General features: G+C 38.1%; 2 protein-coding genes across 11 annotated transcripts in view; one reads left to right on the forward strand and one right to left on the reverse strand.

The window, feature by feature from the left end:
- Positions 1 to 576: 576 nt before the first annotated feature.
- Positions 577 to 13116, reverse strand: part of LOC309691128 (uncharacterized protein) — a 29370-nt gene continuing 16830 nt past the window's right edge. For 6 of the 8 annotated variants that reach the window (XM_082508690.1, XM_082508689.1, XM_082508686.1 and 3 more), the window contains 4 exons: positions 11765 to 11929; positions 10945 to 11151; positions 4685 to 4849; positions 577 to 1232 (listed from right to left, as the gene is read on the reverse strand). In XM_082508690.1, coding sequence (XP_082364816.1) covers positions 1012 to 1232; positions 4685 to 4849; positions 10945 to 11151; positions 11765 to 11929 — 758 coding nt within the window. In that variant the 3' untranslated portion in view covers positions 577 to 1011. The remainder of the gene's footprint in view (positions 1233 to 4684; positions 4850 to 10944; positions 11152 to 11764; positions 11930 to 13116) is intronic. The other 2 variants (XM_082508688.1, XM_082508687.1) reach the window with 2 other exon arrangements.
- LOC309691132 (zinc finger MYM-type protein 5-like) lies at positions 4903 to 9322 on the forward strand. Of its 3 annotated transcripts, none has more exons than XM_082508699.1 (3): positions 5222 to 5638; positions 6419 to 6568; positions 9255 to 9322. In XM_082508699.1, the coding sequence occupies exons 1-3, from the start codon at positions 5554 to 5556 to the stop codon at positions 9305 to 9307; spliced, it is 288 nt and encodes a 95-aa protein (XP_082364825.1). In that variant the 5' UTR covers positions 5222 to 5553; the 3' UTR covers positions 9308 to 9322. The 3 variants fall into 3 exon arrangements, with proteins under 3 accessions (XP_082364824.1, XP_082364825.1, XP_082364826.1); XM_082508700.1 differs by lacking the exon at positions 9255 to 9322 and adding an exon at positions 8331 to 9204 and having other exon boundaries at positions 5244 to 5638; XM_082508698.1 differs by lacking the exon at positions 9255 to 9322 and having other exon boundaries at positions 4903 to 5638; positions 6419 to 8324.

The raw sequence follows: 13116 nt of genomic DNA on the forward strand, positions 1-13116 counted from the left end.
GCGCGATTCTTCTCCCAGTCCCTCGGTTTCTCTGGTTCCGTGCGTTTTCTCCCTTCTACTCTCCCGGGACACTCTCAGTTATAATAAAGTTTATTTTTTCTCTCGTACCGCTGTGTGTGTGTTCTGCTCCTGGGTCCAGCTTGTGTGTTGAACTTCGGTTCTTGACAAATAATTGTTTGCCTTTGTTCTGACTCAGACTGAAGGACATCTACACTCTTTTCAGCTGTAGACTGGATCTTTACAAAGATTTTACAATTTCAGTTTTGAGATCTGTTTCCTTCTGAACTACAATCAATAGGTTCACTTCTTTTCTGAAAGCCTTTCCACTATAGCCTTTCATCATGGCTTTTCCTGTCTGTTTTTTTCTTATTCTAGGCCACACGGTGGACTTTACTATTATTCTTTGTGGTTTCACCTTTGTTTGCCTCACCTGTGTGTTTTATGCCTGTGTTTTATGCCTGGATTACATGTAAATGTACCCTGTGGATGAAAGATCCAATCTAATAACATTTAGCAGGCACACACTCACTCACTGTAAAGGAATCTCATATACACAAATGGAAGCACTCACTTGAATGAGAAAAAAAATCATTTTTTACTCTTTTTACATGTATGTGGGGTGAATGTAGCACTGTAAGTTCAGTCTGTTTGAAAGCTCAACTGAACCGAGAGAGAAAAAGGCTAACATTTGTGAAAAGACAGTACTTTTGAGAAAATTGTATGTAAATGACACAATGCTACTGGGCTGCATGTGCTGCATCAGAATCTTTAGAAAGGCGTTCATTAGTTTAGCCTTTTTTTAATGATCGGGCTCTGTTGCTACAGGGTTACAGTTACTATTGCCTTGTCCCGAGGCAGAATTCTTTGCTTTCATCACCTCTACCACCTGATATGATCAGAAACTTCTTGCTGATTGTCCTCTCCCAAGCGTGTAGCTTTTTGTGCTCATTTCTCTCTAGTATTCAGATAAGGAATGGTAGATAACTCTTCTTTCCCATTTATGACAGTAGATTAATTTCCTTCCCCCGAGCCTGATGACTTTCCAACAATTTCCTTATTAGGTTGTCCAGTAGCCTGTTCTTTGTTGGAGCCATCCACATTTTCCCCAGCATCATTTTTAGATGCCATCGTTGGAGAAGCTGGGGCCAAAGATGAAAGCGGCTCTGCAGCTGACAGAGAGGCATTATTTTCAGGAGCAGACATTTGGTCGTCATCTGCTTTTTTCACCAAGTCTGAAATAAACAGTAGAAAGATTAAAAAAAGAATGTGCGCTAGTCTGTTAATAACTTGTAGTCAAAGACACCAGTATAGCTCAGTTCGTTGAGCAGCTGACCCATATACCAAAGAGGTACTGCAGGGGCCTGGCTTTGATTCTGACCTGGGACATTTGTCATTCTATCAGCACTCTGACCCTCCTTTCCTCTCTGATCTGTACCTGTTATAAAATAAATCTTTAACAGGGAAAAATACTTTACAGTTAAAATAAACTAGTCCTATTCACTGGATGTTTAATCAAAATGGTCATAGCCAAAAAAAACAGTTTTCAAGAAAGCCACAGACTGCATTAAAATAGTTAATCAAAATAAATGTCAACTGAATTTAGCGCATATTCAAAGTTGTAATGTGTATATAAACTAGAATTCGTAGATAGAAAGAAAATACTGAACTGTTAAGTATAAACAATAAAAGACAGTGATGCTGCCACATACTTTGTACTTTGTATCATGACACAAATACAACTGACCCTACACTAAACCATAAACTCTACAGGTTAACAATAAATGCTCCTCCCGTTGGTTACTTGCATTGATTTACTCGGTACGGCTGCTCTAATAAAGTGAAAGTGTTTGAAATAAGTGCTTCACAGTGCAAGAAAGCACAGAGAAATCATGAAAGAAACATAAATTTGACAGCAAATTGATTTTGAAAAACTTATTTATCGGTTTGTTTTTTATTGTTATTTTTTAGGCTTCTTTATTTTTGTCCAGTTGATTATAATGTTATGTATACTGTGATCAACTTTGATGGCCATAGTGAGAAGTGACATTAGGTACAGAAAAACTTTAGTTCAGTTTCTGTTTAATAATTAGCAATAAACAAATGGCCCTTTTTAAAACATGCATAATCTTCAGTAAAATGAGTAGAAACAAAAGGATTTCTGTATTGTTTTTTTTTCACATTTCTTCCTGACAATTAAAGCTCTTCCAACATCATCCAAAAATATCTTTGTGTGATTTTAAAGGGAAAAAAATATGTCACATTGATAAAATCTGCATAATTTTACTTTAAATTATTTTAAATTATTCAAAAATACTCAAAATACAAAAAGCACACTAAACAACAGTGAATCATTTTGTCTGTTAGAGAAACAGTCAAATATTTGGCACACTAACCCTAAACACCAAATTATATTTCATGTTCAAAAACTTGTCAGCTTTTGTCTTGCTAACTAATTTTTTTCCTGTGACTATTCTGAATCTAGCTTTCATGGTATACTTTCAAATAGGGATGGGTACCGCGGTTCTGACATAAACGGTAGTAACCAGACCGAAAAGCAGCAAACATTTCGGTGCTTTATTTCGGTGTTTTTTTTTTCCTGAGCTGTGATACACTTTAGATTCTAGCCAATCATTTTATGTTTCCAAGGATAGTAGGCGGGGCCAGGTACGTACGTTCTTTTAGAGCAGAGCTACAGATTAAAAATGACCAAGGCAAAGCGGTCAAAAGTCTGGCTGTACTTCACAGCAAAATATGCAAACTCAGCAGCCTGCAACAAGTGCTTTAAGCTGATACTGTGATACTGTCAAAGGAGGTAACACCTCGAATCCGATGAAACACCTGGCGACGCATAGGGCTGGGCGATATATCGAGTTTTTTTAAAAAATATCGATATATTTTTATACGAGATATAAGATGTGACCATATCCTTTATATCAATATATACGTTATAATTATAGTTGTGGAGCCACAAGTTTGCCTCTCTTTCGTCCACTTTTGTCTTTACGCAACGTTACTCCACCTCGCCTCTCCTTCACTGAACACAACTCCCCCTCCTCCCTCATAGCTTCACCTGCAGGCAGCGACAAGATGAACACTGCAAATCTCCGTTAACGAGTTACTGCGCATTCCTCCGTGCGTGGGGCTGGACGGCGTCAACATGCTAACGAGCTAACCACGCTAACGCCATGCAGCCCACAGGGGCTGCACAGCCTAAAATCCTTTCATTTTCTCAAAAGTTGACAGCGCGCCTTATGTATGAATTCTGGTTGTGCTTGATGACCGCGAACCGATTTTATGTGGAACACGGCGCTCAGCAATCTGTCAAAAAATGTTTTAGTACGACTTTGGTAAGCTACGGGGCTGCACCGCTTGATGGACTGTCGGAGCGGCTACCGAGGAGCCTCACGTAGTAATACGCACTGTGCTTCAACGTAATATTACCGTATTGTGTGTGTATAATGACCATAAATGTCACCTGTTAACAAGAGACATGGTTACAAAGAGGATTTCAAACTCAAGGCTGTCAGTCACGCAGTAGAAGTTGGGAACAGAGCAGCTGTGAAATCTGCCTATGTTATTATGCTCAGCGTCTTTTAGTTTACATTTTGACTACACAATTGTGAGCTTTTTGTTATGGACAAAAACAACATACTACTTTTATTTATGGAGCATTATTTTTAATAAATGCTCATAATTTATTTTTGAGTAGTTTTTTTTCATGTACATCTATGCTTTATGTTAATAAAAGTGCCTGTGTGACATCTGGGACACAGCTTTGACTAAGAACTCTCTTTTTGTTCTTACTTTATGGCTTTAAAAAAATATCGAGATATATATCTTATATCGCCATCTAGCTAAAAAATATCGAGATATGAATTTTGGGTCATATCGCCCAGCCCTAGCGACGCATAGCGTTTTTTTTAAAAGCCCAGAAATGCGCCGTATGATAGCTTGCTGCGAGACCTCACACCGAGCACATCTACTGCGGGTGGGTTGCCTGTTATCGGACTCGGAGTTAGCAACATCCCCCAAAAACACGAAGAGGAGAGTCCTGGCCCCTAGCCCTACCAGTGTAGCAGAAATGATGACGGATGATGATGGCAGCAGCAGCCGTTCTTCTCTGCGTGAGTAGCTTAATGTTGTTCGTGTGTAATTTACGTTGAGTAGGCTAACCACTTATTAAATTAATGCTTGTAAGGTGAACTAGCAAACATCATCATAGCTACATGCGGCTGTCTTCTTGTTTGATGGCAGATACTCCCTTCACCCTGGCCAAAAAGGCTAAAATGACCAAAGAAAAAGTGGAAAACAGTTAAACATGAGAGGTTTTTGGACAAAGTTTGTGTTTTTTCCATTGTTTAAGCACTGCTTCCAGCCAAGAGTAATGCCATAAATCCCCTATAGCTGCAGAAAAGGCTAACATTGTTATCTTTTTACAAAAAAACAGCTGACTATGAGAGGTTTTTGGACAAATTTTGTGTTCTCCATTCTTTAAGCACCGGTTTAAGCACCGTTTAAGCACTGGCACCGTTTCAAAAGTAACGGTTTGGCACCGGTATCGGATAAAACCTAAACGATACCCATCCCTGTGAATTTAAAAGGACAAAAATATGTTATATGGATAAAAGGTAAAAAAAATTCCTGTGACTATTCTGAATCTAGCTTTCATGGTATACTTTCAAACCTGGATTTTTAGGAGCAGTGGATGATTGCAGACCAGATTCTGTGGCCCCACTGTGTTCTTCTTCTCTGGCTGGATTTATATTAGCTTGTCCTTTTTTGATTTTAAAAGACTTTACAGGCACAACAGGCTTAACTTTTTTGGGCTCATCTTTGTTGTTTTCCACACCTGAGACAGAAAAAGGAAAAATATTGCTTCAGCAAGAAGCTGCCTTGGGAGTTAGTAGGTGGTAGTGCTGCTAAGTTAGTTTGGTTAATGACGTTTTAGGTTAATGTATGCATGCTCACAATGTTTAATCTTTTCCATGTTCACTATTATAACTTTTCATCTGCTAATTAGGACCAAACTTGAAGCTTAGGTTGCTGGTGATGAAAAGCTTGTTTCTTGACGTACTTTAAAAATATAGTTTAGACATGAAGCCACAAGTTTATACAAAATTCCAGCAGTCACCAAATGCTAGAAGGAAACTATCAACATTAAAGAAATGAAACCAGTAAGTGCCAAAAATGCAGTACGTTACACTGCTGCAGTACTTTAGGGTGACTCCATGAACAACTCAATCCCCACAGATCAGTGTTACATTTAACACTTTAACCAGTGCCGTAGCTCCGCAAACGCACATAACGCACACTGCGTAGGGCACCAAATGGCCGGTAGGGCACCAAAAAAATCAGGGTCGTAAAAAAAAAAAGTAAACCATATTAATACTATAAATATCATATGCATTAATATGGTTAAACAATACAAAAGCAACATAAAACAATTTTCCCGAGAAAAGGGGTGAATCTGCTTTGTGCCCTGTCTCCAGTCTCCTCCTGGTGCCCCCCCACTCCCAGTGGTCTGTTCTATAATTGGTAAACACCTGTTTGAACATGGCCTCGAAACGGCAACAGGAGTCGGGAGCGGAGAAAAGAAAGAAGAAGAGGAAGCGTGATGAAACTCAGGCGTCGCTTGCCGGTAAGGCAATGTTTAAATAATAATAATAAAAAACGTTCATTATTGTAGCCCTTGCTTGCACGCTCATGTCCGTCAACTCTGTGATAGCTCCTGTTAGCAGTGTTCATACTGTGTTAACAAATGTTGCAAATGATTGATGTTGGGTAGTTTGTTTACGTTGTGGATATGAATATAGAATGGACTACTAAAAGCAACTCATCATGGTCACTCAATTGACGGTTTTCAGATAACGTTAGCAATCGTGACTCACGATTGCTAACGTTATCGTGATTCGTGAGACTAGCATTTCCCTCCTCAGGTTGCTAGCTGGCTAACGTCATGCATGCTACTGATTAACCTTAACTTTGGGATAGGTCAGTGATGCAGTCAAGTATTATTATCAGATTAGACAAGATTACTTTGTATGTTGCTGCATTTCAGGATATCTATAAAGACGCATATCTTATTTATGCCATTGACGTCTGAACACATAAATAGTTCTCGTCTTTCTTTAGGTTCATAGATCAAGGGCGACATCTGTTGGTGAAACTGTAATATGAAACCTATATCTTCCAGTAATATAGATTTCCTACTTGCGCATTTATATCAAATTATGTACAGCATGTTTATATTGCCATTTGCCATTATGAAAATCTATACATGTAAAATATAGTTAGTAATTTTTAAATGTACCAGTGACTTACTTAATTTATTAGTCTTATAATGCAATCTTTCGTAGGCCTACTGTAGATTCAAAATTGTATTTCTGTAAAATCCCTGAATATTTTCTCTTGTATGCAGGGTCAATGCTTAAATATGTTCAAGGAGGATCTCAAGGACAGGATGAACCATCCAGTAGTAGTGCCATCCCTGGACATCAACCACCAGCCATTGTAGACCCTGCAACAATCCCTAGCCAAGAAGAACAAGAACCATCAACCACCAGTTCAGGTACAGTTCCATACACAAGTACCACTGAGAGTCCTGTCACTGAGAGACTATCAGAAAGTGACACTGTGGAGACATGTGTGCCCCCTTCAACCGATCCTGCTCTTTGGCCAGCTCACATTGTAGATGCTGATCGTGTTGAAATTGTGCGGAGAGGTCCTTTTAATGTCAGCTCTGATTTTAATTTTCCAAAGGGGCCTGATGGAAGAGCATTTCACACTAGCCTTAAGTTCAAAATTCTTCCCAATGGAGAAAAGGTTCACCGGAGCTGGTTAGTGTACTCACCGCAGAACAATGCTGTGTTCTGCTTTGCATGTAAGCTTTTCAGTGTGAAGGATATAAAGCTGAGTACAGAGGGCTTCAGTGACTGGTCGAACATCAACATCCGTTTGAGGGGTCATGAGTGTAGCCAAGACCACATACAGTGCATGCTTAAGTGGAGAGAACTGGACACACGGCTAAAGAAAAGCATGGCAATAGATCAACAGGAGTTGACCTTACTAGAGGCAGAAAGGAAAAAGTGGCGAGAGATTCTCAAACGATTACTCTCAATAACTCTCTCACTGGCTTCCAGAAATTTGTCTTTTATGAGCCGGACAATGGCAACTTCTTGAAGGAAGTAGAGCTTATGGCAACATATGACCTTGTAATGGCAAATCACTTGGCCAACATAAAAGATGAAGGTTCCCACACACATTACCTCAGCCCTGAGACACAGAACGAACTAATTCAGATTATCTCTTCAGAAACATTCCGCGCCATTGTGAAGCAAATCCAGTTGGCAAAATACTTCTCCATCATTCTTGACTGTACTCCAGATGTGAGTCACACTGAACAAATGTCAGTCATAGTACGCATTGTTTGTTTCCAAGCACAACCAGATATTAAAGAATACTTTCTTGGCTATATAAATGTGGAGCAAACAACTGGCCTTAACCTGTCCAATGTTGTCCTTGACAAGTTGAAGGAGCTTGGCATTCCATTTGAAAACTGTCGAGGACAGGCCTATGACAATGGGGCCAACATGAAGGGGAAGAAGCAAGGTGTTCAGGCCAGACTGCTACAATTAAACCCGAGAGCATTGTTTGTGCCTTGTGGAGCTCACACGATGAATCTGGTCATAGCTGATGCTGCCAAGTCCTCTCCAGATGCAACTGGCTACTTTGGGTATTTGCAGAAGTTGTTCAATTTCTTTTCCAGTGCCACCCAGCGATGGGCCATTTTAACAAAACATGTGAAATTGACACTTAAATCTTGGAGTGACGTTAGATGGGAAAGCAGGCTTCAAAGTGTAACTGCTGTCCGGAGTCAGACAAAAGAAGTGAGGGATGCTCTCCTGGAGGCCAGAGAAGCTGTAAGTGATGCAGTCGCAAAGGTGGAGGCTCAAGTGCTTGCTGAGGAAGTAGCCTCATTTCGATTTTTGATTTGCTCCATCGTGTGGTGTGAACTTCTTACAATCACAAACCAGGTGAACAAGTTACTACAGTCCAGCTCCATGCAGCTCGATGTTGCTGTCAGGCTCATTGACACTGCCAAAAGTAACCTCTCTAAATACAGACAGTCTGGGTTTGATGAGGCTGTGTCAGCTGCCAAAGAACTCTGTGAGGCCCTGAACATAGAACCACAGTTGAAGGAGAAAAGGCTCAGGAGCACAAAAAGGCAGTTTGCATATGAAGCTGTTGATGAGCCCCTCCATGATGCCCTTAAAAAGCTTGAGGTCACATTTTTCAATTGTGTTGTGGACTCTGCTTTAATCTCCCTACAGGAGAGGTTTGAGACCATGAATCAAGTGAAGGAGAAATATGGAGTGCTGCTTGATTTCAGCAAAGTGAATGGGATGTCCAAGGAGGATTTAAAAAAACACTGCACTGAAGTACAGAAGACACTGACAGATAAGGGAGTAGCTGACATTGATGGACCTGAGATGATGCAGGAAATCATCAACCTTCCTCAGCTGCCACCACAGACGTCTGCTTTGGAAATGCTGTCATTTTTACATGACAATCAGCTTCAAGAGGTATATCCCAATCTGTGGATTGCTCTGCGTATTGCACTGACCCTGCCTGTCACAGTTGCCTCTGCTGAGCGAAGCTTTTCAAAGCTCAAACTCATTAAAACGTACCTGCGTTCATCAATGGGGCAGGAACGTTTAAGTGGTCTGGCTGTTATCAGCATCAATGGTGACGTGGCTCAGAAGCTATCATATGATGACCTTATAGCTGATTTTGCAACCAGAAAATGCAGGCGTGTGCCTCTCTAGGCCCTAGAGAGGCACACGCCTGCATTTTCTGGTTGTCAGAGTATGCCCTAGAGTCTAGGGCATACTCTGACAACGAATTGTAAAAATGTTTAACATAGTTACTTAAGGAATGTGGCTTTTGTGTTCAAATTCTTATTTTTCTTATTTAAGTTTCTTATTTAAATTCTATTGTGAAACTATTTGTAAATATATTAATAATAATACTATTATATTATATATATTATTTTTTTATAAAAAAAATTACACATTATTGCCAGGCTCTTTGTTCTTGTTCCAATGTTCAATTTTTGTTTCAGTATTTATTTGTAACAGTATTTTTAACCTCCTTTAACCTTATTTATTTGTTTAACTGTCATGTTTGTTGTTATTTAATTAAACAAATTCCACTGAGAAATTCAAAAGTATTAATGGTTTTTTTTTTTTTTTCAGTGGCGGGGGGGGGCACCATAAAGCATTTGTGCTTAGGGCACCCAAATGGCTAGCAACGGCCCTGACTTTAACTATGATTTAGATTTAGTGTGATTTAGGCATTTCAGTTATTTCTGTTTTAGTCTATTTTTAGTTGACTGAAAATCTAAAGATTCACTTGACTAAAATATATAGTTTAAAGGTTTGTTTTGTTTTTACCCGTTTTTGAACTGTGACAAATGTGTCCTTTGTTTATTGCATTTTCATGAGAAACAAGAAACATGGGAGCTAGTTGTGCTGTACCATTTGCCAGGGGCAGATCAAATGCTGATCATTCTAACTGCATTACTTCTAAACTGGTCCCACCTTTCTACACAACTTAATTAGTTCTCATTGGACCACGTTTCTACAGATCTTTTTTGTCATTGACAAAAAATGTCAGTATCATTATCATCATTTTATTTCCCATGCATTCAGTTTTATTTAGTTAACATCTTGTTTTTGTCAGAAAATCAAAGGTGGCTGATAAAAATAAAATGACAATGATTTATTTACAAAATTAACATCTGCACAGACCCTGATAATAAAGTGGTGACCATCTTTATAGCTACTGGTTAAAATTTTATGAAGCTTAAAGTCATACATCATTTGATGTGAGGTCACTTTACATGACAGGTAGGTGCTACCAGGCCTCGTCTCTTGAACTTGTTTGTGGTGTTGACGGCTTTTGGAGCATTTTGGTAAATGACTTGTTTGTGGTAACTACACAACCGGATCATCAGCGGTCTCAGCTCTAGTTTTTGTGTGTGTTCTAACATTTTACACTTTATTTAGGACCAAATAGCAAACATGTGACAGGCAAAGTGTACATGTATGAATATATATAGGACCATGCTTCAAAATATCAACCACATAATTTATTGTCTTAATATGTCATGACATATTAAGACAATAAATTGTCATAACATGGTGACAGGCCCAGCCATTAAACCACTTGTCAGTCAACTGTCTAATTACTTTTGAACCTCTGAAAATGGAGGTGTATGTTTTAAAAAACTTACTGAAATTCTTAAACAGTAATGCAATATATTTATCCAACCCTTTAAATTAAAGCTGGATGTTTGCATTTAAATCACATCTTGATTGTTTGACTTAACTTTCACTGTGGTGATATGCAGAGGAAAAAATTGCAAAATAATATTTCATGGGCCCAAAAAATAAACTTATGCACCTGAGTGTTTCTTCATACTATTTACTGATTTAAGACAAATACTGTCTGATGCCATCTTCTAAAATGTACATTTTTCTTTACTCTGTTCAATCCTATTGAAGAGCTAATTTTCTATTCTCTATGCTTCACTGGATTTAATGTCAAAAAATGTATGTTTGTCTGCCTCTAATATGTTGTCTGTCTGTCTGGATCTTTGCCTATTCTGTCCTGATCTTTTGTATGAGGGACTGTATGTATAATATCAGAGGAGTATTGAAAGGTACTGGTGTTGAATAGTTTTGACATTATGGCGCTCCAAGACTACAGACTATATAAAGGCAGTTTCACTTATCTCTTTCTTCCTGGACACCTACACCATCTTATTCACTGTTTTCTTTAGATACATGTTTGCTCATTATTTTCATGAAGTCTTTTTCAAAGTGCGACTCTTTCTGTACCAGAAAAACAAAAAAAAGCAGTTTATAGCTGTTGTTTCTGCACCTGTTTGATCAGGAACGGTCGGTGGATCTTCCTTCTTTGTCTTGTCATCTGATTCCTTTTCTTTTTCTTTTTCTTCTGTGACCTGTTCTGAGCTGACATCTTCCCCAACAACAGGTGGCTTGTTGATCGAAGATGAACTTGGCTGGTTAGCTGAAGAACCATTTTCAGTAGAACCCTTTGGTTCCTCATCTTCCTGTTGCTCTGATCCTGAAACAAACGGGGGGAAAAAGTTTAAAAAATCCACTAGTCTGCTAAAAGATGGTAGTAGGGTTAAATAGTTTGGAGGGAAACTTGGTTTATTCTAAACCAGTCTTTCTCCAGTGAGGTGTAAAAATGGGTCAGGAAAACGAAGAAGCCATTTCCCAATAAATATATTAAAATAAACCAAGTAAAGTAATTTTTAAAGACATGTTTTCCTTCTAAACTAGGAAATGTTATTGTAATCATCAAAGGATGACGACTGGTTCAAAGAGTAACAAAATCTTTTCAATGCTGGTTTTCAAATTCTTTTTTAGATAACAAAAAGACATTTTCCACTGTCACCCAAATTATATACAATGCTCCAGACGTCATGATGATGTAGATGTTAATTAATATTAATAAGAATTCTATAATAATATAATCTTTGGTAAAATGAAGAGTAACAAAAAGATTTCTGTATTGTTTTTTTCACATTTCTTCCTGACAATTAAAGCTCTTCCAACGTCATCCAAAATATCTATGTGTGAATTTAAAAGGACAAAAATATGTTATATGGATAAAAGGTAAAAAAATTTCCTGTGACTATTCTGAATCTAGCTTTCATGGTATACTTTCAAACCTGGATTTTTAGGAGCAGTGGATGATTGCAGACCAGATTCTGTGGCCCCACTGTGTTCTTCTTCTCTGGCTGGATTTATATTAGCTTGTCCTTTTCTGATTTTAAAAGACTTTACAGGCACAACAGGCTTAACTTTTTTGGGCTCATCTTTGTTGTTTTCCACACCTGAGACAGAAAAAGGAAAAATATTGCTTCAGCAAGAAGCTGCCTTGGGAGTTGGGAGTTAGTAGGTGGTAGTGCTGCTAAGTTAGTTTGGTTAATGACGTTTTAGGTTAATGTATGCATGCTCACAATGTTTAATCTTTTCCATGTTCACTATTATAACTTTTCATCTGCTAATTAGGACCAAACTTGAAGCTTAGGTTGCTGGTGATGAAAAGCTTGTTTCTTGACGTACTTTAAAAATATAGTTTAGACATGAAGCCACAAGTTTATACAAAATTCCAGCAGTCACCAAATGCTAGAAGGAAACTATCAACATTAAAGAAATGAAACCAGTAAGTGCCAAAAATGCAGTACGTTACACTGCTGCAGTACTTTAGGGTGACTCCATGAACAACTCAATCCCCACAGATCAGTGTTACATTTAACACTTTAACTATGATTTAGTTTTAGTGTGATTTAGGCATTTCAGTTATTTCTGTTTTAGTCTATTTTTAGTTGACTGAAAATCTAAAGATTCACTTGACTAAAATATATAGTTTAAAGGTTTGTTTTGTTTTTACCCGTTTTTGAACTGTGACAAATGTGTCCTTTGTTTATTGCATTTTCATGAGAAACAAGAAACATGGGAGCTAGTTGTGCTGTACCATTTGCCAGGGGCAGATCAAATGCTGATCATTCTAACTGCATTACTTCTAAACTGGTCCCACCTTTCTACACAACTTAATTAGTTCTCATTGGACCACGTTTCTACAGATCTTTTTTGTCATTGACAAAAAATGTCAGTATCATTATCATCATTTTATTTCCCATGCATTCAGTTTTATTTAGTTAACATCTTGTTTTTGTCAGAAAATCAAAGGTGGCTGATAAAAATAAAATGACAATGATTTATTTACAAAATTAACATCTGCACAGACCCTGATAATAAAGTGGTGACCATCTTTATAGCTACTGGTTAAAATTTTATGAAGCTTAAAGTCATACATCATTTGATGTGAGGTCACTTTACATGACAGGTAGGTGCTACCAGGCCTCGTCTCTTGAACTTGTTTGTGGTGTTGACGGCTTTTGGAGCATTTTGGTAAATGACTTGTTTGTGGTAACTACACAACCGGATCATCAGCGGTCTCAGCTCTAGTTTTTGTGTGTGTTCTAACATTTTACACTTTATTTAGGACCAAATAGCA

The sequence above is a fragment of the Aulonocara stuartgranti genome (genome assembly GCF_965226115.1).
Source record: "Aulonocara stuartgranti genome assembly, chromosome: 16".
NCBI classification, from domain to species: domain Eukaryota; kingdom Metazoa; phylum Chordata; class Actinopteri; order Cichliformes; family Cichlidae; genus Aulonocara; species Aulonocara stuartgranti.